We start from the raw sequence: 23,092 nt of genomic DNA, 5'->3' as shown, positions 1-23,092 counted from the left end.
GATGACGATGGTTTACCAAGAACTGACAGACAAGGACAAGTACGTGTCTCGCATGCTGTGATGAAAGCATGGGGAACGTCCAATGATTCTAATAGTGGGTCTATGGCTTGCAACTCGTCAAATCCAGAGATGACTCTCCTTGCAGAGTTGCGTGGTGTTATCTATCGGAAAACGTGATCCGCTTGCCCTGGAAAACTTACCAGATGCATCGATGATCGGCTTAGTTGTTAATCCTTGCTAATCTCGGCACCATGCCTACGTGTAGAAGGTAAACGAAGGAGGTCCGTGACGCCATAAACACCAACTCAATACTACATATTACAATGTCATGAATCTGTTAGGGCACGCCCCCGGAAACGGTCAGAAGAGAGACATGAACCTCCTTATCACATCCTAAGCCACGTGCAAGACAAACCTGGAAAAACAGCACTAGCATTGATTGAGCCAACGAAATTTATGCTCGGACCAGTCGGCAAGTCGGGTCTTGTAACGTATGGACGCGTGCCATACCTTCCCTACACTCTTTCGTTGTTCAACTGAAAAGATAGAGCGCAGAAACCACGTCTTGCCCCAGATAGGATGCAAATAATATGACCGTTACGACACACAGCGAGAAGAATGCAACATATTGATGCAGGACAGCTGCTCCTGTGCCTCGTTTGGTGGGCAGGGGTTCAGTCACACAGGTGAGGTAGACTCCCTTGTCCCGGGCACTTGAAAGAGATCGTTGCCGTCCGCCAAATGATGTGTGTAAGATTGTGCGTGGTGCTCCTTTGAGCTATGAATAAGTATAAATAGCTAAGTACCTAGGTAAGTACGGGGAGTACAGATCAACAGCATGTTGGTCATGCTTGTAACGATGAAACTGGGAAATGGGGCATGATCCTGCGTGTGGCCCGTGTGGGTGTGGGCAACATGCAATATACCCGGCACATTAACAAGCCAAGGTACCAGCTAAGTAGAATAAGAGACAAACCCTCGCTCTGACTTGCTGAGTGAGAGTAACGTGTCCGAAACGCTTGTTTTGCCAGTGACATCTGGTGGTTTTGCTTGCCTTGAGGCCTGGAAAGCGACTTCCAAACGAGCGTACTGCACTACAGAAACTGTTACAGAGCTTCCTCCTGATGATGACTCTCGACCCAAACATTCCCAAGTATGGTGGAAGACGGCCGCCCAAGTCTGGGTAACCTGCGTAGATTTCGAGATCGATGCTGGTCTGGTCCATTCCCACTTCACGTCAGAAATAAATAAAATGGCCAAACATTGCCGCATACTCTGCATTGTGCAATAAGGCGATGGGCAACATACCTCGGTACATAGCCACTGTCCAGGGCCCGGGCTCTAGAGTTCGTAGTTGGTACGCAACTCCTTCAATCTCAAAAAATCGCGCACTCTGTCTCGTCTCCATCTTTGCAAAAAAACAGGCTTCAAGCAAGACTCCAAGGCGCACAGGGGTAGGGACATGGATGGTTTTGTCTCTTGCCCACCATTGGGCCACCAAGCAAGCAATCAGCCACCACGGATAACTAAACGGGTAGGTGCGTTGTGGGTCGTGTGGAACGATGAAGGACGCCGGTGCTGCGGGGGTGTTCTCTTGACATTCACGCTAGGCAGCACTTAGACTAGCGCCAGGGGTAAAAACTGTGCCGAAGAGCAGTGGCGCTTGGCTTCTCATTGCGATTGCCTTCCAATTCATTCACAGTTCCGCCCTAGTCTTCTAAGCGTTTCGTTTTACCTCAGCGATTTCTGGGCTGCAAAAGACGGGTCGAAAACTTTTGCTACTCACCTTTTGCTTCTCAAAGTCAGCTCCTACGCCGCATTATGGGGGCGAATGGGGCAAGACCATGCACAGAGTGAAATTAGGATAAAACAACGACCTCCAAACAGCGAATTGTTGGCCGTGGCCCAGTAAAACCCCAGTCCCTACCCAAGGCCAGAGCGGTCTATCCATACTCCGTACACACCTAGTTTACCTTCCGTTGCTCGTTGCTGGGCATTGTCAGATTATAGTGGTCAGCAAGGAGCCCCCACTTCTGGCCCACAAGACCCTTGTCACCTTGCGCTTTTCAGGGCTAATTCATTTGACCCAGTGCTTCAAGGTACACGGTGCCTGCGCCTTGTCACGAACCACCGTTTTACTACAGAGTAGGTACCTGGCTGACCCCCTATTGTTCGTCTGGTCTTATGATTAGGTACCTGAGGCAGGTACCTAGGTACCTGGCTAACTTAGGTCCTTTAGGTTCCGGTGCTCTAATGGTCTGATTCTAGTTCTGGTGCTTCTCCTTCTTTATTTTCTCCTAGTCAGCCTTCCTTTCGACTGTAAACAGCCTCACTCAACCGCCCTGCCAACGGGCTTGCCATTCATTTAGTTTTTTTTTTTCTCCCGTCGCTCTTTTACAGCAGCCATTCACTCATTTCGTTGCTTTCGTGCGAGAGAACACACTCTGTCGTCCGACACCGACAACGAACGAGTCTCGACATCGTTGGTTACTGCCGCGTACCCTTTTCTAAACGTGACAGCGTTTGATCTCGGGAGACTTGATCGCTACTCCATCTCAACCCAGTCCTTAGCCAAAAAACTTCCCAGCACTGTGATGCTTGTTTACATCATCCCGAATTGAACCTACTCGACCAGTTTCAACCCGAGACACGGAATCATTATATCTTCATGGAAAGCAATCGGTACTCATATTTTGTCTAGGCAGCAGACGTTCAGGGAGCGACTTCTTTTTGTCTTGGCAATATCTTGTGTTCGCCTGTACAGACTGGCGGGTAAAATGGCTGTCGCTGATAGTCCTGAAAGGGCTTTTGGGCCAAATTCGTTCAACGGTGACGGCTATAAGATGCAGCCTCGCATTAACTTGCGTAGAAGCTTTACGTCTGCAGATACCTCTTCTCGCACAATGTGGAGTGTATGGAGACGAGATGGAAAGCCCTGTCACGATGGGCCCGACTACAACACTTGCGAGAAGGGGATCAATACAAACGTCACTAACCTTGCCATTATTCTTGGTGTTGTGTACGTAACCATCTGGAGACATGACGGCGGCTCAGCGTGCTAACCAGAAATACACAGGATCCCTCTCATTGTAGCCTCGTTTGTACTTCTGTACCTCCACCGCAGGAATGTTAAAAAGTTGCGGCAAGAAGATGCTCAAGACCCCCATCGGGATCTCGATTTCGGTATGGGTGAAACTGGTGGAAAAGCTGGGAAGCGAAAAAGTTTGTTCGGAGTCAGAGGAGAAAAATCGAGCCACAAGAGCAACCAACTGTCCATGGACATGAACCTGTCATCGCCATACCTCTTGCCACCAAACGTCCATCAATCGCATGAGTCGGTTCATTCACTGGCTCGAACATTTCCCAGCGACCAGGATCCATATCGTACTGTCAACCAATACACCAATAGCGATGCCGGGTCCATGAGATCATTCAAACCGTCTAGAGATGTGTCTTTTAGCCACAGAAGCAAGCCTGCATCTGTTAGGACCCCTTCCATGGGCACAAGCAGGATGCCACCATCTCGCTCCGACTCGATGCCTAAAGCACCGTCCCCACCTAAAGATCGGTCTGATCCGTTTGCAACACCTACTGCTCCGGAACCAACCCATCAGTTTCCGCTTCCCGGGGATGCAAAGGACTCGCTCATCCGTCCAGTTGATCCCATTGTGCCGGAGATTGGCAATGTTGTCTATCCTGACGAAATGCCAGGTGGTACGGATTTGCCCGATATCCAAGTTCCTCCTCGTGCCTTGTCCCAGGAATCACATTATGGGCTACCTAGCCCACCTTTTGAGCACGACAAGCCTATGTTGGCAGAACTGCCAGCTGTCTCTGATGACAACCATCGGGATGCTCGCGACGATACTAAAGGGTTTGATTTCTTAACAACTCACGAGGCACAACCCTTGGGGCTTGGTCTGAATGTGGTTATTCCAAAAATCAACTCTCCGACTGGGCTAAATGATGTCCATGTTGTTCCTGGCCAAGCTGTTTCGCACGACGACGCTGGCCACGTCCCCACATACGCTTTGGACCACCCTGCTGACGGACAGTTCAATTTCCGCAGTCAGCAACAGTCTTGTGACGGCCTCGCTGTTCCCCAACAACAGAACAAGCGTCTTTCTGTGGGATTCCGTCCACTGCCACCCGATGAAGTGATGGAGTCGGAGGACCCCGAGTACCGAGCAAACCGTATTCGATCGTTCTATAAGGAGTACTTCGACGACAAGGAAGCGGCACCTCCTATGCCGGGTACTGAGCACTATGAAGACTATGAGGCCGGCTACCTTGGGGAGGCTGCCTACTACGATGCGGATACGAACGCCTTTGTGATGCCATACGCTCAGCCAGTAACTCGCCGTGCCATGACGCCACCTCCTGCCGGGCGATTCCGAGGTGGACCTGGAGGAGCTGGCCCACGTCCAGGACCTCGTGCAGCCGCTCGTGGTCCTCACGGCTCCATTAGTGGAATGAGTTTACCAGGAGGACCACGAAGACCTCGCGCTGGCTCTGCCTTCAGTCCTAGACCCGGCTCCTCTGCTTCCACGGGGATGCGTGGTAGGCCTCCCAAGAAGAGCTTGCCACCTCCCACCGAGCTTCACACCCTGCCGACTCCGTCGAAGCTCAAGGATGATAGCTTCGCGATTTTCAATGCGACCGACTTTGCCCCACCTGACTCGTTTAGAGAACACGTCTCCGGCCGCAGCCAAAGTCCCCTTGGCGAAAGACGCAATTATCAACTCAAGGTCCCGGTCGCATCGCCATTAGTCACGTCGTTTGACGAACTGTCTGTTCTTCCAAGCCCACACGTGCTCCGGAAATCCTCCACGTTCACCAATCTCGACTTTGCGCCCCCCAAGAAGTTCAAGGATGCAGACACGATGAGTGATGCCGGTAGTATCAGGAGTAACAAGAGCGGCGTCTCGGCGGTCCAACTGGACGCCATCCGCCGAGGAGCTGGACGTGTGAGTCGATTACCGGGAGACACGGTATTTACCTCGGCAGCCTTGGAGGACACGCTCAAACCTCAATGGGGAATGCGACCGTAGATGTCGTATGAGAAACCAACTCCAACTCACGTGGCTGCTTTGTTGTGAAAGGGTGGGCTCGTAGTGAGACTTGGGTCGTTTCAGTTTTCCCCCAGCTCGGCCGAAGCTATTGAGCTTGTATATTCATGGCCGCATGTTTTTGATCATGCAAAGCCCTTTGGTGGTATTTAAAAAAAAAAATCAACAGCATCGTTTTTGTTTAACATTCATCCGCACGGCGTAATTAGGGTTATGATGGGACTGGTCTATCTCGCCGAGTTTGTTTTATTCTTGTTTCATTTAATCTTGTTTTTCTTCTTTGTTTCTTTACTCCTGCCCCCCGGCTTGCTCATGGAGCTTTCTTTGCATATAGAAGGGCCGGATCGTAGCAGCGGCACGAGTTGGAAGCTGCTTGACGAAAAGCATCAACAGGGTTTTCTATCAACCGAGGTTTGAGGCAGAGCTGTACATAGTAACATAGGTCTATTGGAAAGGCGATGATGTAGACCATGCCACACTCTTCTGGGCACGTCATTGCAAAAACAAGGTGTATCACGATGGTACGTCGCAAGTTGCCGATACTATATGACCACGGCATGCAGGCTGTGAAGAATGGAGGAGAGCTTTTGAGGTATTTGTTTGTCTCTCCATCCTGGTTACATAGGTACCCAACTAAATCCAAGGTTCACCATCCTCTCTGTCTCTGCAATGTATAGGGTAAAAATAAAGAGTAACCGACTCAGGAGTGCGAGCAAGAGGACGACAATCTGTGCCGAGGAATGATGCCATTATGATGCTGGGAAAAGAATAGACGTAGGTTTTGGGATACGAACGTGCTCACAGACTATTTGGGGTGAGTTTTCCATACGGAGTAGACGCTACGATGTCTCAACAGGAGCCAGGATTCTCCTCAAAAGCATACCACAGCCCGAGACAGGTTGTGCAGCATTTAGGACTCGGGAGGTATCTACCTACCTGCCTCCCTGGTAACTATGCTCAGGGTTCCTCGATGAGCGGTCGGAACTTTGGCGCGAGGACCTGGCTGAGGCTCGAGCACATGTTTGATGTTTGCTGCTTGCACGCAAGTCCGAATCGTGAAGTGACACGGAAGGGTTTGCACCCCGGAGGCATCCCTTGCTGCTGGGTTACTCCGTACCGGGGCTCTGCTTGTGGAGCCAGGGGCCAGCAAGGCCAGCGCTCAGCTCCTCCCCTTGAACGTGTGGATAACTCGGCAGGTACCATATGTCCGTTCCGTACAAGGGGTGCGACCAGCAAGAATGGTTGAAAAGCGAGGCAGGCGTAATCCGAGGATCTTCCCATGCATGTGCTCCCCGTACAGGGCGACGAAGGCCGGGTCCTCTTCTACCCCTGCGAATCTGCAGCGATTAGGGACAGCGTGATGCCAAGGAGGTCTGATTGAGGGCTATAAAGGCCAAAGAACTGGAGCAAAATTCCAACCATCTGGATATGCTGCTTCGAGTCTCTGACGAGCCAGGCAAAGACGAGACTCAGCGCGCTGCAGAGGCGGCGACAAACTCGCGCAAGGACGGGGCAGGACCCGGAACGTGAACACTAATAAGCAAGCGCAGATTGGCATTGGGTTGGGTTGGGGTAAGCACAAGCGGGCGTTTCGTACAAAATGACCCGGCTTGGCTTGGTTCGCTGCAGCTTGTCTCTGCGCAGAGCAGCCATTGGGGGGGGAAGGCATGCCGTGCGAGGCGAATCGGAATATGAGCACGGAGGTGCCTTTGTCTTGGACATTGCAGGTGCTTGACGATGGCTTCCAGGTCCCAGGATTGCACTCCGTACTACCCAAGGTACGAGACCAGGTAGTTTGAGCTGCTGGCTGTACGGAGGTATTCCACTTGGCGTTGTTGTTGTTGTTGTTGTTGTTGTTGTTGCTGTTGTTGTTGTTGTTGTTGCCCGCCACAAACACGAAAGACGACGTTGGGCCGAGGAATGGAGCTCCCTTGGCGAGGCGAGCCGCGAAACAGAAACACGTTGTCTGCTGCGACCCAAAAGGGAAACGGTCGGGCTGAGGGTTGACTGCCTGGCCCGGGATGGGGTGGTCATCGCGGTTGGTATCAATCGAATCGATTCTTTTTACTTCGGGTGGTGGCAGTGGTGGCAGTGCTTGTTCTAAACTTGGGACTTTGCTGAAGAAAAACGCCCGGGCCCCTGACCGACGGACCTCCCATGTACAGACAGTGGTCAGAAGTCCCGCTGGGGTGTTTGTCCGGAGGCTTATATCGCCGGGGACCCCAATTGTCGGGGGAAGAAGGTCGGTCATTCATTCAGGCATGAAAGCATCCCCATCCTCCTCTATGATGGACTCGTCGCTACGGTCGACGGTCGACGGTCGACAACCCCCCTCCTGGCAGGAAGAAGGTGCGACCGCGACCTTGCAGGCAGCCCCACGCGGCCCAGGGCCCAGGGCCCACCCGTCCCCACCCTGCTTAGGTACCTAGGTACCTAGGTCAGGTACATGTCAACTGGTAATTTGCGGCCCAGCAGAACCGTAAACAACGGGCTGCCTCGGCGTTGCGTTGCGTTGCGTTGCGTTGCGTTGCGTTGCTTTGCTAGGGCTCTCCTGAGCAAGACATTCCCCCTAAGCTCCCTCGCGGTTGGCTGCTCCCAAGAGCTGGACCCACCTCTCGGGCCCCATCTGGTGAACCTTGGCCCCCAGTTCGTTCCTGGCCATGTGCCTGGCCATTGGCCTGGTTCAGCCAAGTCCAAGTCCAAGTCCATCCATCGGCTCGCCAGGCTTGCCAGAGTGGAAGTGGAAGCAGTCAAAGGTTTGGCCGTGCCAGCTTGTTGAAGTTTTCCCTTCTGCTGTCTCGCCTCGCGGGTGGGTTCGCTGGTGGGTTCGCTGGTGGGTTCGCTGGTGGGTTCGCTTGCCCGCCCAACGCCGCCTCCATTGGTCTAGCCGCGTCCCGCATCAGCAGTTGACAGTTGTTTCTCGCACTCAGTCTCTCCCCCATAACTCCGTCCATTCTTGCTTGTCCTGCCTCCCTCCTTCCCGTACGATTTTTTTTTTTTTCGACAACGCGCCCTCGTCCGCGGCCGTCTTGTTGTCCATTGCGATACGGAGCCAGCCGTGCGGTTGCTGCCTTGCCTGTCTCTGAGCCAATCTGGACCGAATCACCAACCAAAACCGGTCTCTTTGAGCTCTGGGGTCGCGCGTCCAGATAAGCCTTATGCTTTTTGCATTTTAGGGAATAATAATCATCGCTTATTAGGTACGTACGTTGGCGTTATTGCCTGCACTTCCACATCCACTTCCACATCGTCCCTCGCCCTGTCTGTGCCTCTCTGTCCCTTCGGCAGTAGAGGGCGGGCGGGTGACCATGATTCAGTATGTATGCTTGCCCGGTATTCGCCGTCTTGCTGCCCGCCGCCCGTCGCCCGTCGCCCGTCGCCCGTCGCTCGCCCCCTTTGATCGGTCAAATGCTCCCTTTTGTAGTCTTGCCCGACCTTTCTTGCATATGGATCGAGAATGCAGGTTGCCGGCGCACCTCGCATGCTACGACATTTGCCTTCCGCGGCGAGCATTCCCTGCTGACACTGGATCAAAGAACAGGCCTATTCGGGTTTCAAATCGCAGAGCACTCACCATGTCGGATTCTAATCGTGGCTCAGCCACCTCGCCCGCCACTGGAGGAGGAGTAGGAGTCTCTACGCTTCTTGATTCGCAGAGCCCCCAGAGCTCTCAGAGCCCTCCGAGTCCTGCTTCGAGCTCGCATGCCAACGACGCCACCACGAGTCCTCAGCAACCGCCCGCAACGTCATCGTCTGCTCCTCCTCCTCCTCCTTCTCTTTCGTCTCCTTCTCCTTCTCCTTCTCCTTCTCCTCAACCCACTACATCGTCTTCAAGCCCACCGCCGGCACCAACAACGGCTCCCGCATCTTCCGCGGCCCCTGCTCCGAGCCCGTCGTCTACAAGTTCACCCGTCGCCCCGAGTACACAGGAGCCTCCCAGCTCTAACCCTCCTGCCCCGTCTTCATCTACGCCAAACCAGGCCAGTCAGTCTGTGCCGGTTGTAACTGTAACCCCTAGCAATGCGGTCACAACCATTCAAGTCGTCAAGTCGATCGCGATTCCCTCCACCACACCTCCGTCTTCTGCGTCAAAGGTATCGAGCACCTCGACCCCAGCTCCGATAAATCCCGGAGAAGATGGCAGCGGCGGCGGTCTCGGCCAACCTGCCAAAGTAGCCATCGGTGTCGTGGTACCTATTGCCGCAATCGCCCTCCTGGCATTGTTTGGTTTGTGGTGGTGGAGGAAGAGAAAGGCTCGTCAAGAATCCGAGGAGGAACGACGCAAGGAGGTCGAAGACTACTCGTACAATCCCAATGCTGATCCTACAATCCCGGCTGTCGGTATGGCCCCCGATTCTTACGAGATGAGAGAGGACGAAGGTACCGGATACCGCGGATGGGGTTCCACGACGGCTGCCGGCTCAATGGGCCGCAAAGCTTCTACTACCATGTCTGGCGGAATGACTACCGGCGCATTTTCCGATGGCGGTGGCCAAAATCGAGGCCACCACCCAGACGCCAAGACCACCGACCCCAACGCGGATGGCTCCTCATCCCCCGAGGGCGAAATTCTGGGTGCCATGGGCCCCTCAGCGGCCAATAATCGTGGCGGTGATGTCCGTCGAGGCCCTTCCAATGCATCGTCCTCGTATAGCGCAACTGGTCGATCGGAAGGCTCAGACGGCGGCATGTATCCCAATGGTGGTACATACTATGACCAGTACGGCCAGAATCCCTATGGCGACCAGCGTCCTCAAGAGCTGGCTGGGCAGGCTGTCATACGGGATAATCCGGCCCGTCGCAACACGCGCATCGAGAACCCTTCGCACTATCCTCAGCAGAGTGCTGGTATTGCCCAGAATTTCTGACGTGTTAGTTGGTTCGTGGCCGCCGATGACCTCTCTTTCACGACCTGTTACAAGGATACCCAGACCGACACTTTCGCCTCGCCGCACGTCGTTTTTTACTGTTTTTTTTTTTTTTTTTTTGGGATCCACACCATGCCAAGATATCCGCTTTGAGCGTTAAAGCCCGGTAACAGTCGAGCAGGGTATCATTTTGTTGATTTGGCTGGCCTCTTTTTTTCCCTCGTCTTTTTTTATTTTTTGCACGCTCGAGTTTGCTGCAACAAACCATTTCTGGGGTCGCTTGTGCGTTGGTCACGCTCTATAATTGGCGGAAACTTGCATTGCGTTCAGCTCACTTCACCTGGAAAACTTTTGCTAGGGGCCCCTTGGACGACGCCTTAACGTGCGGAAGTGAAGCACGTCACTTCCAATAATTCGGCTGGGCGAGCAGGGCTACCATGTCGTCATGTCAAGTCATGGCGTCGCGACTCGAGCACCATGCTGCTGTACTGTATCTCTGTTCAACATATTAACTCGTCACAGCGCTTCGAATTTCCTTTCTTCCTTATCCTTGTTTGCTACTGTCCCTGCCTACGTTGTTGGGGGGGTTTGTATTCTTGGCTCGCACTTATCACCTTGCGACGGGGAACGTGACTGGCACATCATCACCTTACCGTCTGTTTCTTTCTGGTTTTGGGGCTGGGGGAGAAGGCTGCTTTTGCTCACCCTCGGAAAAGTGTAATGCGGAGGGACGTGACTCTGGCGAAAGTCAAGGAAGGGGAGGTGAGGGGAGGGGATGGTGAGGAGCTCGAAGAAAAAAGTCGGGTCATGTTCATTTTATTTTAATACCTAGTTTCGGGGCCGGGAAGCAGCCCGGCAGCAGCCCGGCAGCGGGTTGGTTATAGCGCCAGATGTATATAATGTCATGGCGGGCATCATCAATTGTCGCAGTAGAAATAGACATGTTCGGCTTCATCGCTTCCTGTCTTGCATGCCATGCCGTTGCTGTGCCACATGAAGACTTGCAGAAAGGCTCGGAGTGCGACTGCCAGCGTTTCAGCAAACTGGCTGCTTTGCTTGTCGGCTCGGCCTTGGATGACAAAATGGTCTCGTACGCGTTGCTTTCAGCAGCCTGCTTGGCTTCGTCTCTGCTGCTGTAGACCCATGTGCTTTATACGACTTGTCGGACGCTCCAGGCTTCTCTGTTCCCTGTCAATTTTTTTCTCCCCCCTTCTCATTTCTCTTCCATTTGTTCAGAAATACCCGAAAGTTGACACCCCAGCACGTACCTAGAGTGTTTCCATCCACCTTTGGCTTACTGCCTCTTGCCGCCTTGCACCAGATGGAACGCTTTGTCCCCCCTTCGGATGACCTTCCCCAGTCGACTGTTATTATTTGCTGCCTCGCTCGCCCATGCCCTGACTGAGCTCCATCCGATCCCACCAGAAAGCACACTGCTCGATTTCGCGCCGCGTGAGCAGTCTCGTCTGGACGGGCACGCCTGCTCCCCCCCGACCGGCGGCTTCGTCGTTGCCCCTGCCAAAGACGAGCAGGCTCCCCCTGCCGGGAGCGGGCGACGAGCCGTCGTCGCCAAAGGGACTCTCGAACCGGGGCCACGAGCCGTCCGGCAGCTCCCCCGCGGGGGAGGCAATGAACCGCCCCCAGCGGGAAACCATCTCGTCAGCCACGCGAGCCAGCCCCGGGGCAGCGGTCAGGGCGTCCGGGTCGTGCGCCACGACGGGGGCCTGGTCGCCGTGGGAGGCTGCGCCAAAGGGCTCGCTCAGCGCGGCGTACTCGTACAGGTAGACCCTCGCGCCGGCCTTGGAGAGGAGGTGCGCGGTGTGCAGGACGGGGCAGATGTAGGCGTAGTGGGCGTAGGCAGAGTGCAGCCTGGTGAACTGGGGCCCCACGGCGACGGCGGCGGCGGCAGCTCCCTCGCCGCCGCGGTTCCGGTACGGCGAGGAAGGGTCCGTGACGGGGTCGGGGTACAGGCTCCGCAGGCGGGCGAGGTCGTCGGCCGAAAGGGACGGGATGAGGGTCGTGAAGAAGCTGGTGAAGTCTGCGTCGGTGGCGGCGTCTTCCGGGACAAAGCGCGTGCCTTCGTGGGAGCAGAAGCCCGTCACGACGGACAGCCGAGCGAGGCGCGAGCTGCCGCTGCCGCTGCCGCTGCCGCTACCGCTACCGAGGAGGGCGTTCCACGACTCGAGCGGCCGCGCGGGAACCATGTCGTGGTCTATCACGGGCTGGAACGGCCACGTCACGCTGTCGGCGTGCTCGTCCCACACCTGCATCCAGGCTTGCAGGATGTCGGCAAGGGTTGCTTCGGCCGGAGCCTGGTCCCCGGGGAGCCGTCTCCGGAGGGAGGCGTGCTGGGCGCGAACGCGGGGGTGCTCGGGGCACAGCACGGACCGGGCTGTCGGGGAGCCGGACTCCAGGATGGCTTTGTAGAAGGGCAGGGGATCCGGGTGCAGGATATGGTGGCCGACCTAAATGGACGACGGCATTGGGTCAGTCACCACCACCAAGGCAGCCAAAGGAGAAAAAAAAAAAAGAACAGAAAAAAACGGAAAATGGAAACTGTTTTCAAGCCCCAACTCACCGAGTGTGCGCCGGCGCTGACCCCCATCAATGTCACGTCGGCTCCTCCGCCAAACGCCCCGATCCAGCGCCCAACCCATTCCACCGCGGTCCTCTGATCCCTCAGCCCCAGATTCAGCTCGGCCCCAGCGACGCCCTCGGACATGAACCCCAGCGGCCCGAGACGGTATTCCACGCTCACGGCGACAATGTCCTCGGGTGCCCAGGCCACCAGCGACGCGAGATTCCGTTCCAGAGCGTCCCCGGCGTTGAAGGCGCCGCCGTGAATGTACACCACAACAGGAAGATTCGAACCACTCTCGTCTCGCCCCGTGAGGGAGAGGCCAGCCTCCTCCCCCAGCTTCGCGGCAGGAGGACACTGAGCACCGCAAGCAGGGCGCGCCGCCTTGAACACGTTCAGCCTTAGGATGCCCTCCTCCGTCTCAAAAGGCGCCATGGGAAAAGGCACATGTTTCCCTGGCTGCTGGGCGTCCAGCACGCCGCCTCTGGGGACGGGCGCACATGGCGTTGCTACTTGGAATCGCTCAGCTGTGGCGTAGGGGATACCGTAGAAGATGTCGACGGGCCGGGGGTACGACACCGACGAGTCCTGATGAGTGCCGAGGATGGTGCCGCCATTGACGAAGAGCTTGATGGGGTTTGATGGACGATGATCGACATGCGGGCTTGCCATTTGATTTTGGTTTGGGGGGAGAGGGGGGGTCCGGAGACTTGATGGACCGAACGAACGCCCTTGGTTGTCGATCGGATTGTGCGCAACACAGTACAGAATGGGTGGCCACACCGGCAAGTACTGTAAATAAAAAAAACCGCGGATCAGTGTCCAATGACGTCATCGTCATCGTGCGGGGCAGGCAGGTTAGAAATCTCACAATATTCCGCCGCACCCTCGTACTGTCAGGTCCTCTTGTACGGGGTAACTATGCATATTTTCTTGATTTTTTTTTTCAGACCAACGTTGATATATAATACAAAACTGCAGCCTGAGCCCTATAAATGCATGTGAAAACAACCTTAAGCCATAGCAAGGTGCTTCTCTCATGTAATAAACTCCGTACTCGTACACCATAATCCGAGCACCGTCTGACCACCAGAGACAAGGAAAACAATAAAGGCCGGACAGTGAAACGCAAAGAACAGAGCATGAAGAAACAAGAAAAGAAAAAGAAAAAAGAGTCATAATGCCCAGCCCTTTGCACGCTTCAACACGCCTACACGCCTTTCCACCGCTAAAACGTTTCTTCTTCTTCTTCAAGCTGCTTCATTCTCCTTGGCTTGCTTGGTCAACAGCTCCCTGCGACGCTTCTTTTCGGCCCACTCCCGACTCGCAATTCTAGAGCGCTCGGCAGCTTCTTCTCGTGCCGTCTTGGCCGCCAGTTCTCTCTCAAGTCTGTCCCTTTCCTTGTCTCGTGTGTAGCTGCTGTCCTTGGCCAGGACGTCTTTTCCTCGCTGCCGCTGTACAGCAAGCTCTTCCGAAGAGACAGAGAGTCGCTTGCCACTCGCACGACCAATCGACGTCGAAGTCGCTCGGCTGCCATCGGTGCAAAGAACCGTAGAGACTCGTCCCCGGCTCTGAGACGCGTTGTCCGCTGTGCTAGGGTCGACGACACTGCTTCTCGCGGTACCCGTCGACATGCGCTTCTGTTGCGCGTTCGGTTTGCAATCTGTTGTTTCTGGACTTGGCCGATTCTGTCGAACTCGACTGGTAAGCGTCTCCCGTGGAAGTGACGCTGGACCCAAGCCGTGTCTGACCGGCCGAGCTTTGAATTCTCGCCTCTTTCGCGCTTCTTCTTCTTCTGCTCGAATCTTTGCTTCAAGCTCTTCCCGTTTCCGACGTGAGATGGCCTCGCCTGGTAATTCGAATGTCGGCTTGCTCAGCAGTTTCCCTACTCGCGGCTTTGAAGCAGCGGCTTGAGTTTTCTTGGCCTCTGCCTGCTGAGCTTGCTGAGCCTGTCGAGCCTCACGTTGCTTCTTCAGCCGACGGGCAACGGCTTCACCCGGCAGCTCAAACTTGGGCACAGTCGGAGGCTTGTTAGACTTTATAGGATGCCTTGGGCTGCTAAAGTCCGTCTTCGTCGATGCACTGCGAGAAACATCTACTTCAGCCGCTTGGCTCTCGGATGAAGACGATTGTTGATCCGACCGCTTTTCCCGGAATGTGAGAGATGCGGACCTTCTCAGCAATGGGCGTTCCTTCAGCGAAGACTTCACACGGACTGTTGCGGCATGCCCCTTGATTGACATCGGCTTTGACGAAGATGGTGTCGTCGAGTTTGTCTTCAATGGTGTCACTGCGCTTGCTAGCCCTAGTTGGTCTTTGCTGGTGGAAAATTGTCGACTACGAGTCACTTGATGGACAGCTTCAAGTTCCTCTTCCAGCCTATCCAGCTCTTCTAAGGAATCTTCAATACGGGGAAGTGAGAAAGAACCAGGCCGTGACGAACCATCTACAGCACAACTACTGTGTTCGCTCAAAACGGCAAGATATGGCGAAATGGCCTGTTCGACCATATCCACAACCTCGGGGACTTTCAAGGGGGTGCCCGGATATGGAGGCGGTGGCACCTGGGCCAAAGACACGAGTGTAGGAATCCCTGCTCCCCTGGAGTCGGACATTGGTGGGGAAGGAAACGAGTCTTGGGTCAACGGAGTGGCTAAGAGGGTATATATGTCAGTTGATGGCTCTGCTGAGTGCTGAGCAACACCTCGTCGCCCAACGGGCAGCAGGTTGCAGCCATAAAGCCTGTAGTCATGCGAGACTGCCGAACTGTGATCATCTTTGCACGACGACCCGAATGCCTGCGACTTTGCTTCCGCTGCATAAGTCATGATCCATTCAAACTGACCTGCTAGGTGTTTCGCTACTTGATCTTGAAGTGAAGGTGTCGAATCAGCAGTCTCACTTGAGCCTGTACCATGACACACCGCTGAAGGGTTTGGCCAACTTTAGTAAGCTTCAGATAACGCATGAGTCGCGCAATGAAAAGTGGAAGAGACTTTTTCTTTTTTTCTTTTTTTCTTTTTTTTGGGGGAGAGTGAGTTGCTCTACTCACCTGCAGCTCCGTCAGGGACTACAGTCGGCAACACAGCAGCAGCAGTCACAGGAGTAGTAGCGTCAAGGTCTGAAGTTTCCACAATGCTGCTGCTTTCCTCAGGGACCGCAACAAGTGGCTCAAAGGTTTCGCAATCAGCTTGCGGACGCTGAAGGCGAATTGAGCGCCTAAACGTTTGAGGCTTGGCTTGTCCGCTGTCAGGAATTGTAGAAACCTTGGATGGAGACTTTGCTGAGGGAGAAGCGCAACCCAATGGAGAGACAGGACTGCGTGTCGATGTAATGCGGCTCTGAATCTGACCATCTGATAGCTCTCTAAGCACTTCGTCGCCTTTCAAAGATGATGTAGTCGTCGCGGTGGAATGCCTCAGATTGGAGGGAGGACTTTCTTCGCTTAAAATATCAAAGCTTAAGCTTTGGCTGGTATTGTTGTGGTGAGCCATGATTCGGGCCATTTCCCCTCCCTCCCAGTCAGTCAGGCCCTCGAGACCTCGAGCAGAACCCTGGTAACGTGTTTCAAGGTTGGAAAGGGAGCCAGGGGCCAAATAGCTCGTGAGAATACAGCATAAAAGGTACCGGAAGCGATGTGTAATTTCGGGAAGCGAATGGGGGGGTGGACAGGGGATTATTGGGAAGAAGCAGGGGTGATTGAGTTTGGTTGGTTGGACCTAAGAAAAACGTTTCTTCTGGGAAAAGGGGTTGCCTGGCGGCGTCAACCGGGGCCGGGCTTCTCAAGCTATTGAATAAGAGCAATGTGACTGTGCGAAGAGGATAGACAGAAAGCAAGTTGTGACATCGATGCAGCGAAGAGCGAAATCTATGTTTGTTTTGGGGAGGGGGCAATGAACCTTCAATGTTTCTGTAAAGGCAATATAAATATAGCAGGTGCGACGAGCACCGACATTCAACACCAAGACTTCACGAATTTGTTTGCACCTTGCACCTTCCTCCTGTCCCATTGCGCTTCTCCCTTCCCCTTCCTCAATTACTTGCTGCCAAGGCTGCTTGTTCATCCGAGATGAAAGGTAAGGCAAGTTGACGTGCTTTGTATTCGAACCGTCAACTGTCTTCTTTCTTTCCCGGGCCACTGACTGACTAGCCTCAAGGCCTTTGGCTGTTACTGTTAGGCCAACCCCCCCCCTTGCGAAACCTTGATGCTGCAATGAGCGTATCGGGATCCTAGCTGACTGTCTTCAACGCATGACGGGCCAACCTCGTAAAACTCGTTCCAGGACCACTCACTCTGCTATTTCTCAAATCTTGAATCACGTGTTACTAAGAGACAGATTGACAAATCACACTCGGAACTCATTTATAGCTAGGTACTTAGTGTATTGTTTGGGCACATGAGAGCGTATCTTGCGAAATACCCGGCCAAGGGCCATTATCGTCACCGTCTTGTTTTATCCGTTTATTCAACATGTTTGGAGTTCATCAGCAGAGATGCTAGACAGTCACTAGCCAGGAAATTTTCATCTAGTGTAATCGGATATATATATGTCCATGAAAACAGCGTCTCGGCTGGTTCTATAGGCCAGCTTGCTGGACTCCTGCACCAGCGTAAGCACACGGCCTGGCAATCATTGATTTGAGCTCTAGACTACTGTCTTTAGCTGTTCACATAAACTGGCATAATAGCACGCCAGGGCAAAGGGTTGCCGTGCACGGTATATGAACCGACGCGTCCTTGTGCAGATGTCCTACCAAGCCAGAACATCGCACACGCTTCCGTTGTAACCGCGTACCTCGCCTGTTCTAGGACTGTACTAGTCCCTGTAACAGGACGCATTCTTTCGGAGTGCCCATCGGACCGAAAAGTTCGTCCGAAACATCTCTTTCCCCCACGGAACATGTTGTAAGCCAAGTATGTTGGCAGTAATGGGCCTTGGCCGGATAGTAGGACCAAGAGCACACCCAGACAACCTTGACCCGGCGCAGCTGGCAAGTGCCAACACTGTCTTGCATCGAAGCGCCGGCATTGCAACATCAGATGCAAGACGTTTCATGCGGTTTGAAGGGAAGAGTCGAGAATCATGGCCATGTCCTACAGAGAACCATCTCAGCCCAAGATGAAAGACTGGTGATGGACCAACTGCAGCTTCTATATGCCAACATTTGGGGCAGAATAGGTCACGCTCCGGATACAGAACAGTAGAAATGGTTCGACCCAATCTGGTCCAATCTAAACGTCGAACAATTCGGTTTCTCAGCTTTAGTCGTTGCCTCCGATTTATCTTCAAGCACTCCAAGGGTGGTAGCTTCATTCATTCTGATTCGACCATTTTCATGACTATATTCACGTGGTCACGGCTGAATCTTCTTCGGCAGCCGCGGTTTCAATCGCCTCGGCCTGAGCTTGTAGTGTTGGCGCATGTTCAGTGGGTATTCGGACTAAAGTCTGAGGAAGCGCATCGTCGGATTTGGATCCATTTTCCATGGAGGTGTCGCCCGACGGTTTAGCGAGTTTTGCTTATAGAAAGAAAAGCCGGACAGTTAGAAAAAAATCTATCAGGTGAGGAAAGGCCGGACGTATAGCCTACTGGATGCCATATTGATAGCTCGTAGCACGTTATGCCAGTTGCTCATTACAGCTGCAATGGCTGGATTAGGTATCCAAGTTAGCAAAAACCAACCATATTTGCCATCTTGAACGATAAACACACCTTCAGTCCCGTCGGAAAGAGTATTTAACTTCTGTTCCAAAGCCTCCATCTGATTTGCCACTGCTCTGCTGAGGTCTTGTAGCTCTTTCAAGCTCTGCAGCTCAGCTTTTTTTTCTTCAATTCGTGCGACTAGTGCCGGCGATTGCGAGGAAGAAGCTGCAGCGCCACTGGGGGGCCGCATTTGTGCTGAAAGTGATCTTGTCGGGTATGACATGGTTGGCGATGATATCACAGCTACTAAGTTGGAGCCGCAAGTCAGGGCTGCAAGGGTTGCAAGGGCTGCAAGTTGGTACATAAGTTGGGGATGATGATCAGCTTCGTAGTCAAAGCGCTCCCCCAAACCGGTTGTGCGGTTGGGTGGGGTGCGGTTTAGTGGAGACCGAAAATGTCGGTGGGGTTGTTATGAGATATCGCCCACTCACGTGTCTTGATGCTGGTAGCCCAGCAACCAGCCCTGCCGTTGGCTATTGGTTGTTGCTTGCTGCTTCGCTCCAAAACGGGTCCTGGAAGTAAATACTAACTTAGCTTGAGGTAATGACAACCACATAGACACCTCAAACAATCCAACCCGGCAATTCACCAACCATCACATCGACTGTCAGCACGTCTCGCAGCACCCGAAGCTGTTTGCGTCCGCTTACTCCGGAAAGAGCGAACAAAGCATCAACATCAATTGTCGTCAAAAAGGGAGCCGTTCCAATTCTTGCTGAACCACTACAGCTACGCATTATGAAGAATGGCCAGGCTAAATGAAGCACCAGTGTCTTCGGAGAGCCTTGAAACTCGTGCGTGACGTTCAACTGTTATTGAATACTTTGAAAGTAAATTAATACTAACAAAAACTGGATCGCAGTTCGTAGGAAGATGCTGCGACAAAATAGAGATCTCGCCAAGTCCAACAATGTGCGAGCTTTGAGAATACGAGAGTTGGAGAGCGAATGCGCTCTCATGCTCTCGGAGAACCTTGGACTACGAACTCGCATTCTGGAGCTTGAGAAACAAGTCGAGGATAATGAGGGAAGACGCATAGCTGACCATGCTTTGGCCATCAAAGCCAAGTTGGAAGCTCAACTTTCTGACTGGGGGGCTCTCTTGTCTGGCTTGGGACTTGAACCCCCAATGAAAAGACGTTCTCCTGAAATCCGGAATAGCTGGAAGCAACGGATTAGCTTTGCTGCCAGCAGGCCTAGTCCCTCAAAGCGGAGATTACGAGACATAGCCAGGGATATTGAAGAGCTCGGTTCCATTTCTGAGAGCAGGCCCCTGGCCCGGCAATCCCTCAAGTATGCATCTATTTGCACCCTCCAAAGACAGGATTTTCGCTAATTTCTCATCCCAAGTCCTGAGCAAATACGTGCCCTGCAACTCAAAGCAAACTCTGCAGACCTTGAAAGCCCATCCAAGCGACGCATAGAGGAAGAACCTGTCAAGAGCGATTCTCCATCCCAACCAACATTATCAGAAGCGAATATTTCCAGCCCAAGGAGTCCAATTGTGCCTCCGGTCTTGCTTGCTTCACCAAAAGCCATCAGGAGAGCCGAGATTTCCCTTCAGTCACCCGAGAAGAAGATACATGATCCTGCGACCCGCCCTCCAAAACCCTCAACACAACCCGCGTCGCCAGCGCCAGAGACCATCGCCGCGCCGGCAAAGACTGGAGCTAAACGGAAGTTCTTGCAGGATGAATCAGAAAACTTTTCATCTCGACTTGTGACAAACGAAAACGCGCCTCCTCCGGCAGTAGTGGAAAAGGTCTCTATTCGAGAAAAAGCTGGAGGTAAGACCTTGAACGAGCTTGCTCATTTGAGGAAGGAAACCAGAGAGAAACAGACTGCGAGCGGAAACGTGCGCAAGCCACTTTCGATAAAGAGCACCAATGATGATATCAGTTCACCGAAGAAAAACTCAAGACCTGTCGTGTTGGATGAGGTGGTTATAGCCAAGTCAGACAAGGCCAAGTCGAAGCCGACGAAGGAACGCGCAACGTGCAAGGCCAGGAATGAAACCGCCACCAAAAAGGAAGCAATGCCAATCCCGGATGCGACAATTCCAGAAGGCGTTTCGTTGTCAAGGAGTGAACTTACGACACCTGTCACTGAAGCGATTCTGATGTCGCCCAATTCGCCAGAATCCGCACCAAGAGGGGATGGATCTCGAGGAGATACGCCTCCTCCGGCTGATATCTTATTGAACGGCGAGAGTTCGCGGGCCAGCAGAAGAAGTAGGGCAACTGTCAGCTACGCAGAGCCGAATCTGAGGGTCAAGATGAGGCGGCCCACCAAAGAGCTTTTTGATGCAGTGACAGGGGAGGGTAAATACGCGCGACGAACGAGCCAATGCGAACACCTATCGACCGATGGAGTCAAGGTTAAGCGCGAATCCGATGTCGAGGATTTGTTAGGGCGCCTTCCTACAGTAAATACCGAAGCGAACCTTTCGGAACCTGGCAGCACACCCGGCAGTCCGTCAGCAAGGAATTGCACGACTTCCGACGTCTCCGCGGCGACGAAGGCAGGACGACCTCGTCGGTCAACGGCTCAATCTAAAGCAGTTAACTATGCGGCTGATATGAGCCTGGAAGTTTATGATGAGGAAGGCGGCATCGTTGATGTCTACGAATTTATGAGCTCATCGCCGCAAATCGATAGTGAAGAGGTTGCAGAGCCAGACAAGCCAAGCCGTCGGCGAGGGGCCACGACTCGCAGAAGGTCAGCAGCAGTAGACAGCGAAAAGACTATTGGAGCCAAGGAGCGGGGCGCCTCTAGACGACGAAGCATGATGGTGTAACAAGCTGGACTGGTTGGGGGGTTCCTTTCTTCTTTCAGATACCGCAAGCGACGTGATGATGGAGGTGCATGGGCGTTTCTGCTTGAAATGAGGTTGCATACATTATTGATTGGCGAAGGTGTCTGTCTTTTCTGATGAAGTCGAATGTTCAAGATACCAAGCGATGAAACTTGATTCTTTGTATTTACATTTTTTTTTTTTTGGATCTGTCAATTTCCCCGGGCTCGCGCCCGTTCGGTTTGGAAATGGAAGTGTTCCAGTTTGGGGTTTGTTTGGATATCACTACTTGATTTCCTTTGCCCCCGTGGACGCGTCAAAAGCGGATGCCCCAGCCAACAGACACCTCCTTCCGGTACAGTGATTGCCGGCCCGCATAGGTATGCTCGCGTTCACGTCAAGATGAGCCTTTCTGATGGCTCCCCTCATGATGAGGTTCCAGCTGTTTCGACGGGTTTCGTATAGGTGACTTTCTCAACCGCAACGTTTTCGTTGCCCTTTTCATCTTTGCGTAGTTGATATACGTACAGCGTAAGTGATATTCCCTGAACCTGTTGAATTGTCAGTCCAGCGAGAAACATCTATTCTCTCGGCTCAGCCAGCCGAAACAAAAAGCGAGGGTTTCAAGCACAGCGGCCTAAGAACGGAAGTAATCGACGAGTGCAAATACGATGTTTCCGGGAACACTCACATCCATCAGACAGAAACTAGGCGTGGGATCCTCCGCCTCGCCCCAGGTGTTTAAAAAAGCGCCCGTCGCACTGCCCGGGTTTACGAAAAACTTGTCCATGTATTCAAATGCGTCGAACTTGTGTGTACCACCCCAGCACAACACATCCACGTCCAGGCGATTGGCTTCGGCGAGGAGCAGATCCGGTTCGGTGGAGACCAAGGTGAAGCCCTCTAGGAAACCTATGCGGATGCTGCCGTGGGTTACGACTTGCGTGAGTGGCAAAGAGGTGGCTTCCACATCGTAGCGACCCTTGACAATCTTGAGGTCGGGTGTGATGGACCGGAGGTACTCGTATGTGTGTTTGTCGGTAAGGTTGCCTAGGGAGAGGGTTTGGCCGATCTTGCCAGGGGCAAGGAGCTTTTTAAACTGGGCGGTGAAGCGAGCGAGTCAGCTTTTGCGGAGGAACACGGGGCAACAGGCGACGCAGGAGAGGAGAGGCTTGTTGGTGATCGATTACCTTGGCTGGGATGTCGAGTGCGCGATCGGGAATATGCAGGTCCCCAATGACGAGGATGAGGAAGGCCATTGCCGAACGAGGGAGGCGTTTCGGGGCGGCGGCGGCGGCGGCGGCGGCGGCGGGAAGGGGCGGAATGAGTGTCTAATTATCCAGATGCGTGGGAGGTTTCTGGATTCTCAGGCAGGGGAGGCTTTGAACTGCGCGCGCGCAAGTTCAGTGGCTTTTTGGAGTTGAATGACGCTGCGTTGGGTTGATTGACGCAATGAAGTAGCACCAGACTAGACTTATGTAAGCAGTCTGGTAGAAGGTCTCAAGCTTTGCTATAACTTGGGTAGAAACCCCCAAACAACCCGCATCGTCGGTCATTGTGGAAGTTGAGTAGCGTAAGCTGCTCGCACAGGTCAACTGTCGCGATCAATTTACTCCCAGAGTGCCCCAAAAGTCTTGATGCAGTGCAGACTTTGGCGCACCTCCTAGCCGGAGCGTCCCTGGAGCGGGCGAGGTGGTCCGCAATACGACGGTGTCGTTAGGTTTTGGAGGCCAGTTCTCCTCCATTGTCTGTTCACGCTTGATGTTTTCTTCGAATCTTCGCCCATGCACAGGCCCTACAGCCAGCCGCAGCGTGTCGTCGACCTTTTTCTCTCGTTTACGAAACGCCAGTTTGGCAGACTAAACCCTTCTGCCCCAAAGTATGACTTGTCTCCAGCATGACATATTCATAGTATGCAATCCATCCTTGTCTGCTGACCTGGACACTCTTTGGATGCTCCTGCAAGTTCTCCATGCCTAAAAAAAAAAAAAAAAGGCCACCCCCGAGAGAAAAGGCGAGTATGTAGTGTTGCGGTATCAGTATGTGAAAAGCGCAAAGGCATACCCCTGTCGGTCAAGG

General features: G+C 53.5%; 9 protein-coding genes across 9 annotated transcripts; 3 read left to right on the top strand and 6 right to left on the bottom strand.

Moving 5' to 3' along the window:
* Window positions 1-2,777: 2,777 nt before the first annotated feature.
* Window positions 2,778-5,051, top strand: UV8b_01297 (uncharacterized protein; the record flags this gene model as incomplete). The annotated part of the gene is made up of 2 exons (XM_043138795.1): window positions 2,778-3,019; window positions 3,077-5,051. The coding sequence occupies 2 exons, from the start codon at window positions 2,778-2,780 to the stop codon at window positions 5,049-5,051; spliced, it is 2,217 nt and encodes a 738-aa protein (XP_042994729.1).
* A 1,402-nt stretch (window positions 5,052-6,453) lies between these two features.
* Window positions 6,454-7,320, bottom strand: UV8b_01296 (uncharacterized protein; the record flags this gene model as incomplete). Its single annotated transcript, XM_043138794.1, has 1 exon — window positions 6,454-7,320. One exon carries the CDS (start codon window positions 7,318-7,320, stop codon window positions 6,454-6,456), a length of 867 nt encoding a protein of 288 aa, XP_042994728.1.
* Window positions 7,321-7,502: 182 nt separating this feature from the next.
* Window positions 7,503-7,778, bottom strand: UV8b_01295 (uncharacterized protein; the record flags this gene model as incomplete). Its single annotated transcript, XM_043138793.1, has 1 exon — window positions 7,503-7,778. The coding sequence occupies one exon, from the start codon at window positions 7,776-7,778 to the stop codon at window positions 7,503-7,505; it is 276 nt and encodes a 91-aa protein (XP_042994727.1).
* An 866-nt stretch (window positions 7,779-8,644) lies between these two features.
* Window positions 8,645-9,937, top strand: UV8b_01294 (uncharacterized protein; the record flags this gene model as incomplete). The annotated part of the gene is made up of 2 exons (XM_043138792.1): window positions 8,645-8,695; window positions 8,735-9,937. The coding sequence occupies 2 exons, from the start codon at window positions 8,645-8,647 to the stop codon at window positions 9,935-9,937; spliced, it is 1,254 nt and encodes a 417-aa protein (XP_042994726.1).
* A 1,370-nt stretch (window positions 9,938-11,307) lies between these two features.
* Window positions 11,308-13,187, bottom strand: UV8b_01293 (uncharacterized protein; the record flags this gene model as incomplete). The annotated part of the gene is made up of 2 exons (XM_043138791.1): window positions 11,308-12,402; window positions 12,516-13,187. 2 exons carry the CDS (start codon window positions 13,185-13,187, stop codon window positions 11,308-11,310), a joined length of 1,767 nt encoding a protein of 588 aa, XP_042994725.1.
* A 1,428-nt stretch (window positions 13,188-14,615) lies between these two features.
* UV8b_01292 (uncharacterized protein) lies at window positions 14,616-16,021 on the bottom strand (the record flags this gene model as incomplete). Its single annotated transcript, XM_043138790.1, has 4 exons — window positions 14,616-14,791; window positions 14,959-15,168; window positions 15,361-15,441; window positions 15,568-16,021. The coding sequence occupies 4 exons, from the start codon at window positions 16,019-16,021 to the stop codon at window positions 14,616-14,618; spliced, it is 921 nt and encodes a 306-aa protein (XP_042994724.1).
* Window positions 16,022-17,862: 1,841 nt separating this feature from the next.
* UV8b_01291 (uncharacterized protein) lies at window positions 17,863-18,443 on the bottom strand (the record flags this gene model as incomplete). Its single annotated transcript, XM_043138789.1, has 3 exons — window positions 17,863-18,035; window positions 18,107-18,166; window positions 18,230-18,443. 3 exons carry the CDS (start codon window positions 18,441-18,443, stop codon window positions 17,863-17,865), a joined length of 447 nt encoding a protein of 148 aa, XP_042994723.1.
* A 522-nt stretch (window positions 18,444-18,965) lies between these two features.
* Window positions 18,966-21,016, top strand: UV8b_01290 (uncharacterized protein; the record flags this gene model as incomplete). Its single annotated transcript, XM_043138788.1, has 3 exons — window positions 18,966-19,014; window positions 19,083-19,512; window positions 19,570-21,016. The coding sequence occupies 3 exons, from the start codon at window positions 18,966-18,968 to the stop codon at window positions 21,014-21,016; spliced, it is 1,926 nt and encodes a 641-aa protein (XP_042994722.1).
* A 422-nt stretch (window positions 21,017-21,438) lies between these two features.
* UV8b_01289 (uncharacterized protein) lies at window positions 21,439-22,272 on the bottom strand (the record flags this gene model as incomplete). The annotated part of the gene is made up of 3 exons (XM_043138787.1): window positions 21,439-21,564; window positions 21,705-22,112; window positions 22,204-22,272. The coding sequence occupies 3 exons, from the start codon at window positions 22,270-22,272 to the stop codon at window positions 21,439-21,441; spliced, it is 603 nt and encodes a 200-aa protein (XP_042994721.1).
* Between the last annotated feature and the right edge of the window lie 820 nt (window positions 22,273-23,092).

This window comes from Ustilaginoidea virens, chromosome 1 (assembly GCF_000687475.1).
Source record: "Ustilaginoidea virens chromosome 1, complete sequence".
Classification (NCBI taxonomy): Eukaryota; Fungi; Ascomycota; class Sordariomycetes; order Hypocreales; family Clavicipitaceae; genus Ustilaginoidea; species Ustilaginoidea virens.
The sequence above is the reverse complement of the archived record's forward strand: the minus strand, read 5'-3'. Positions and strand labels throughout refer to the sequence as shown.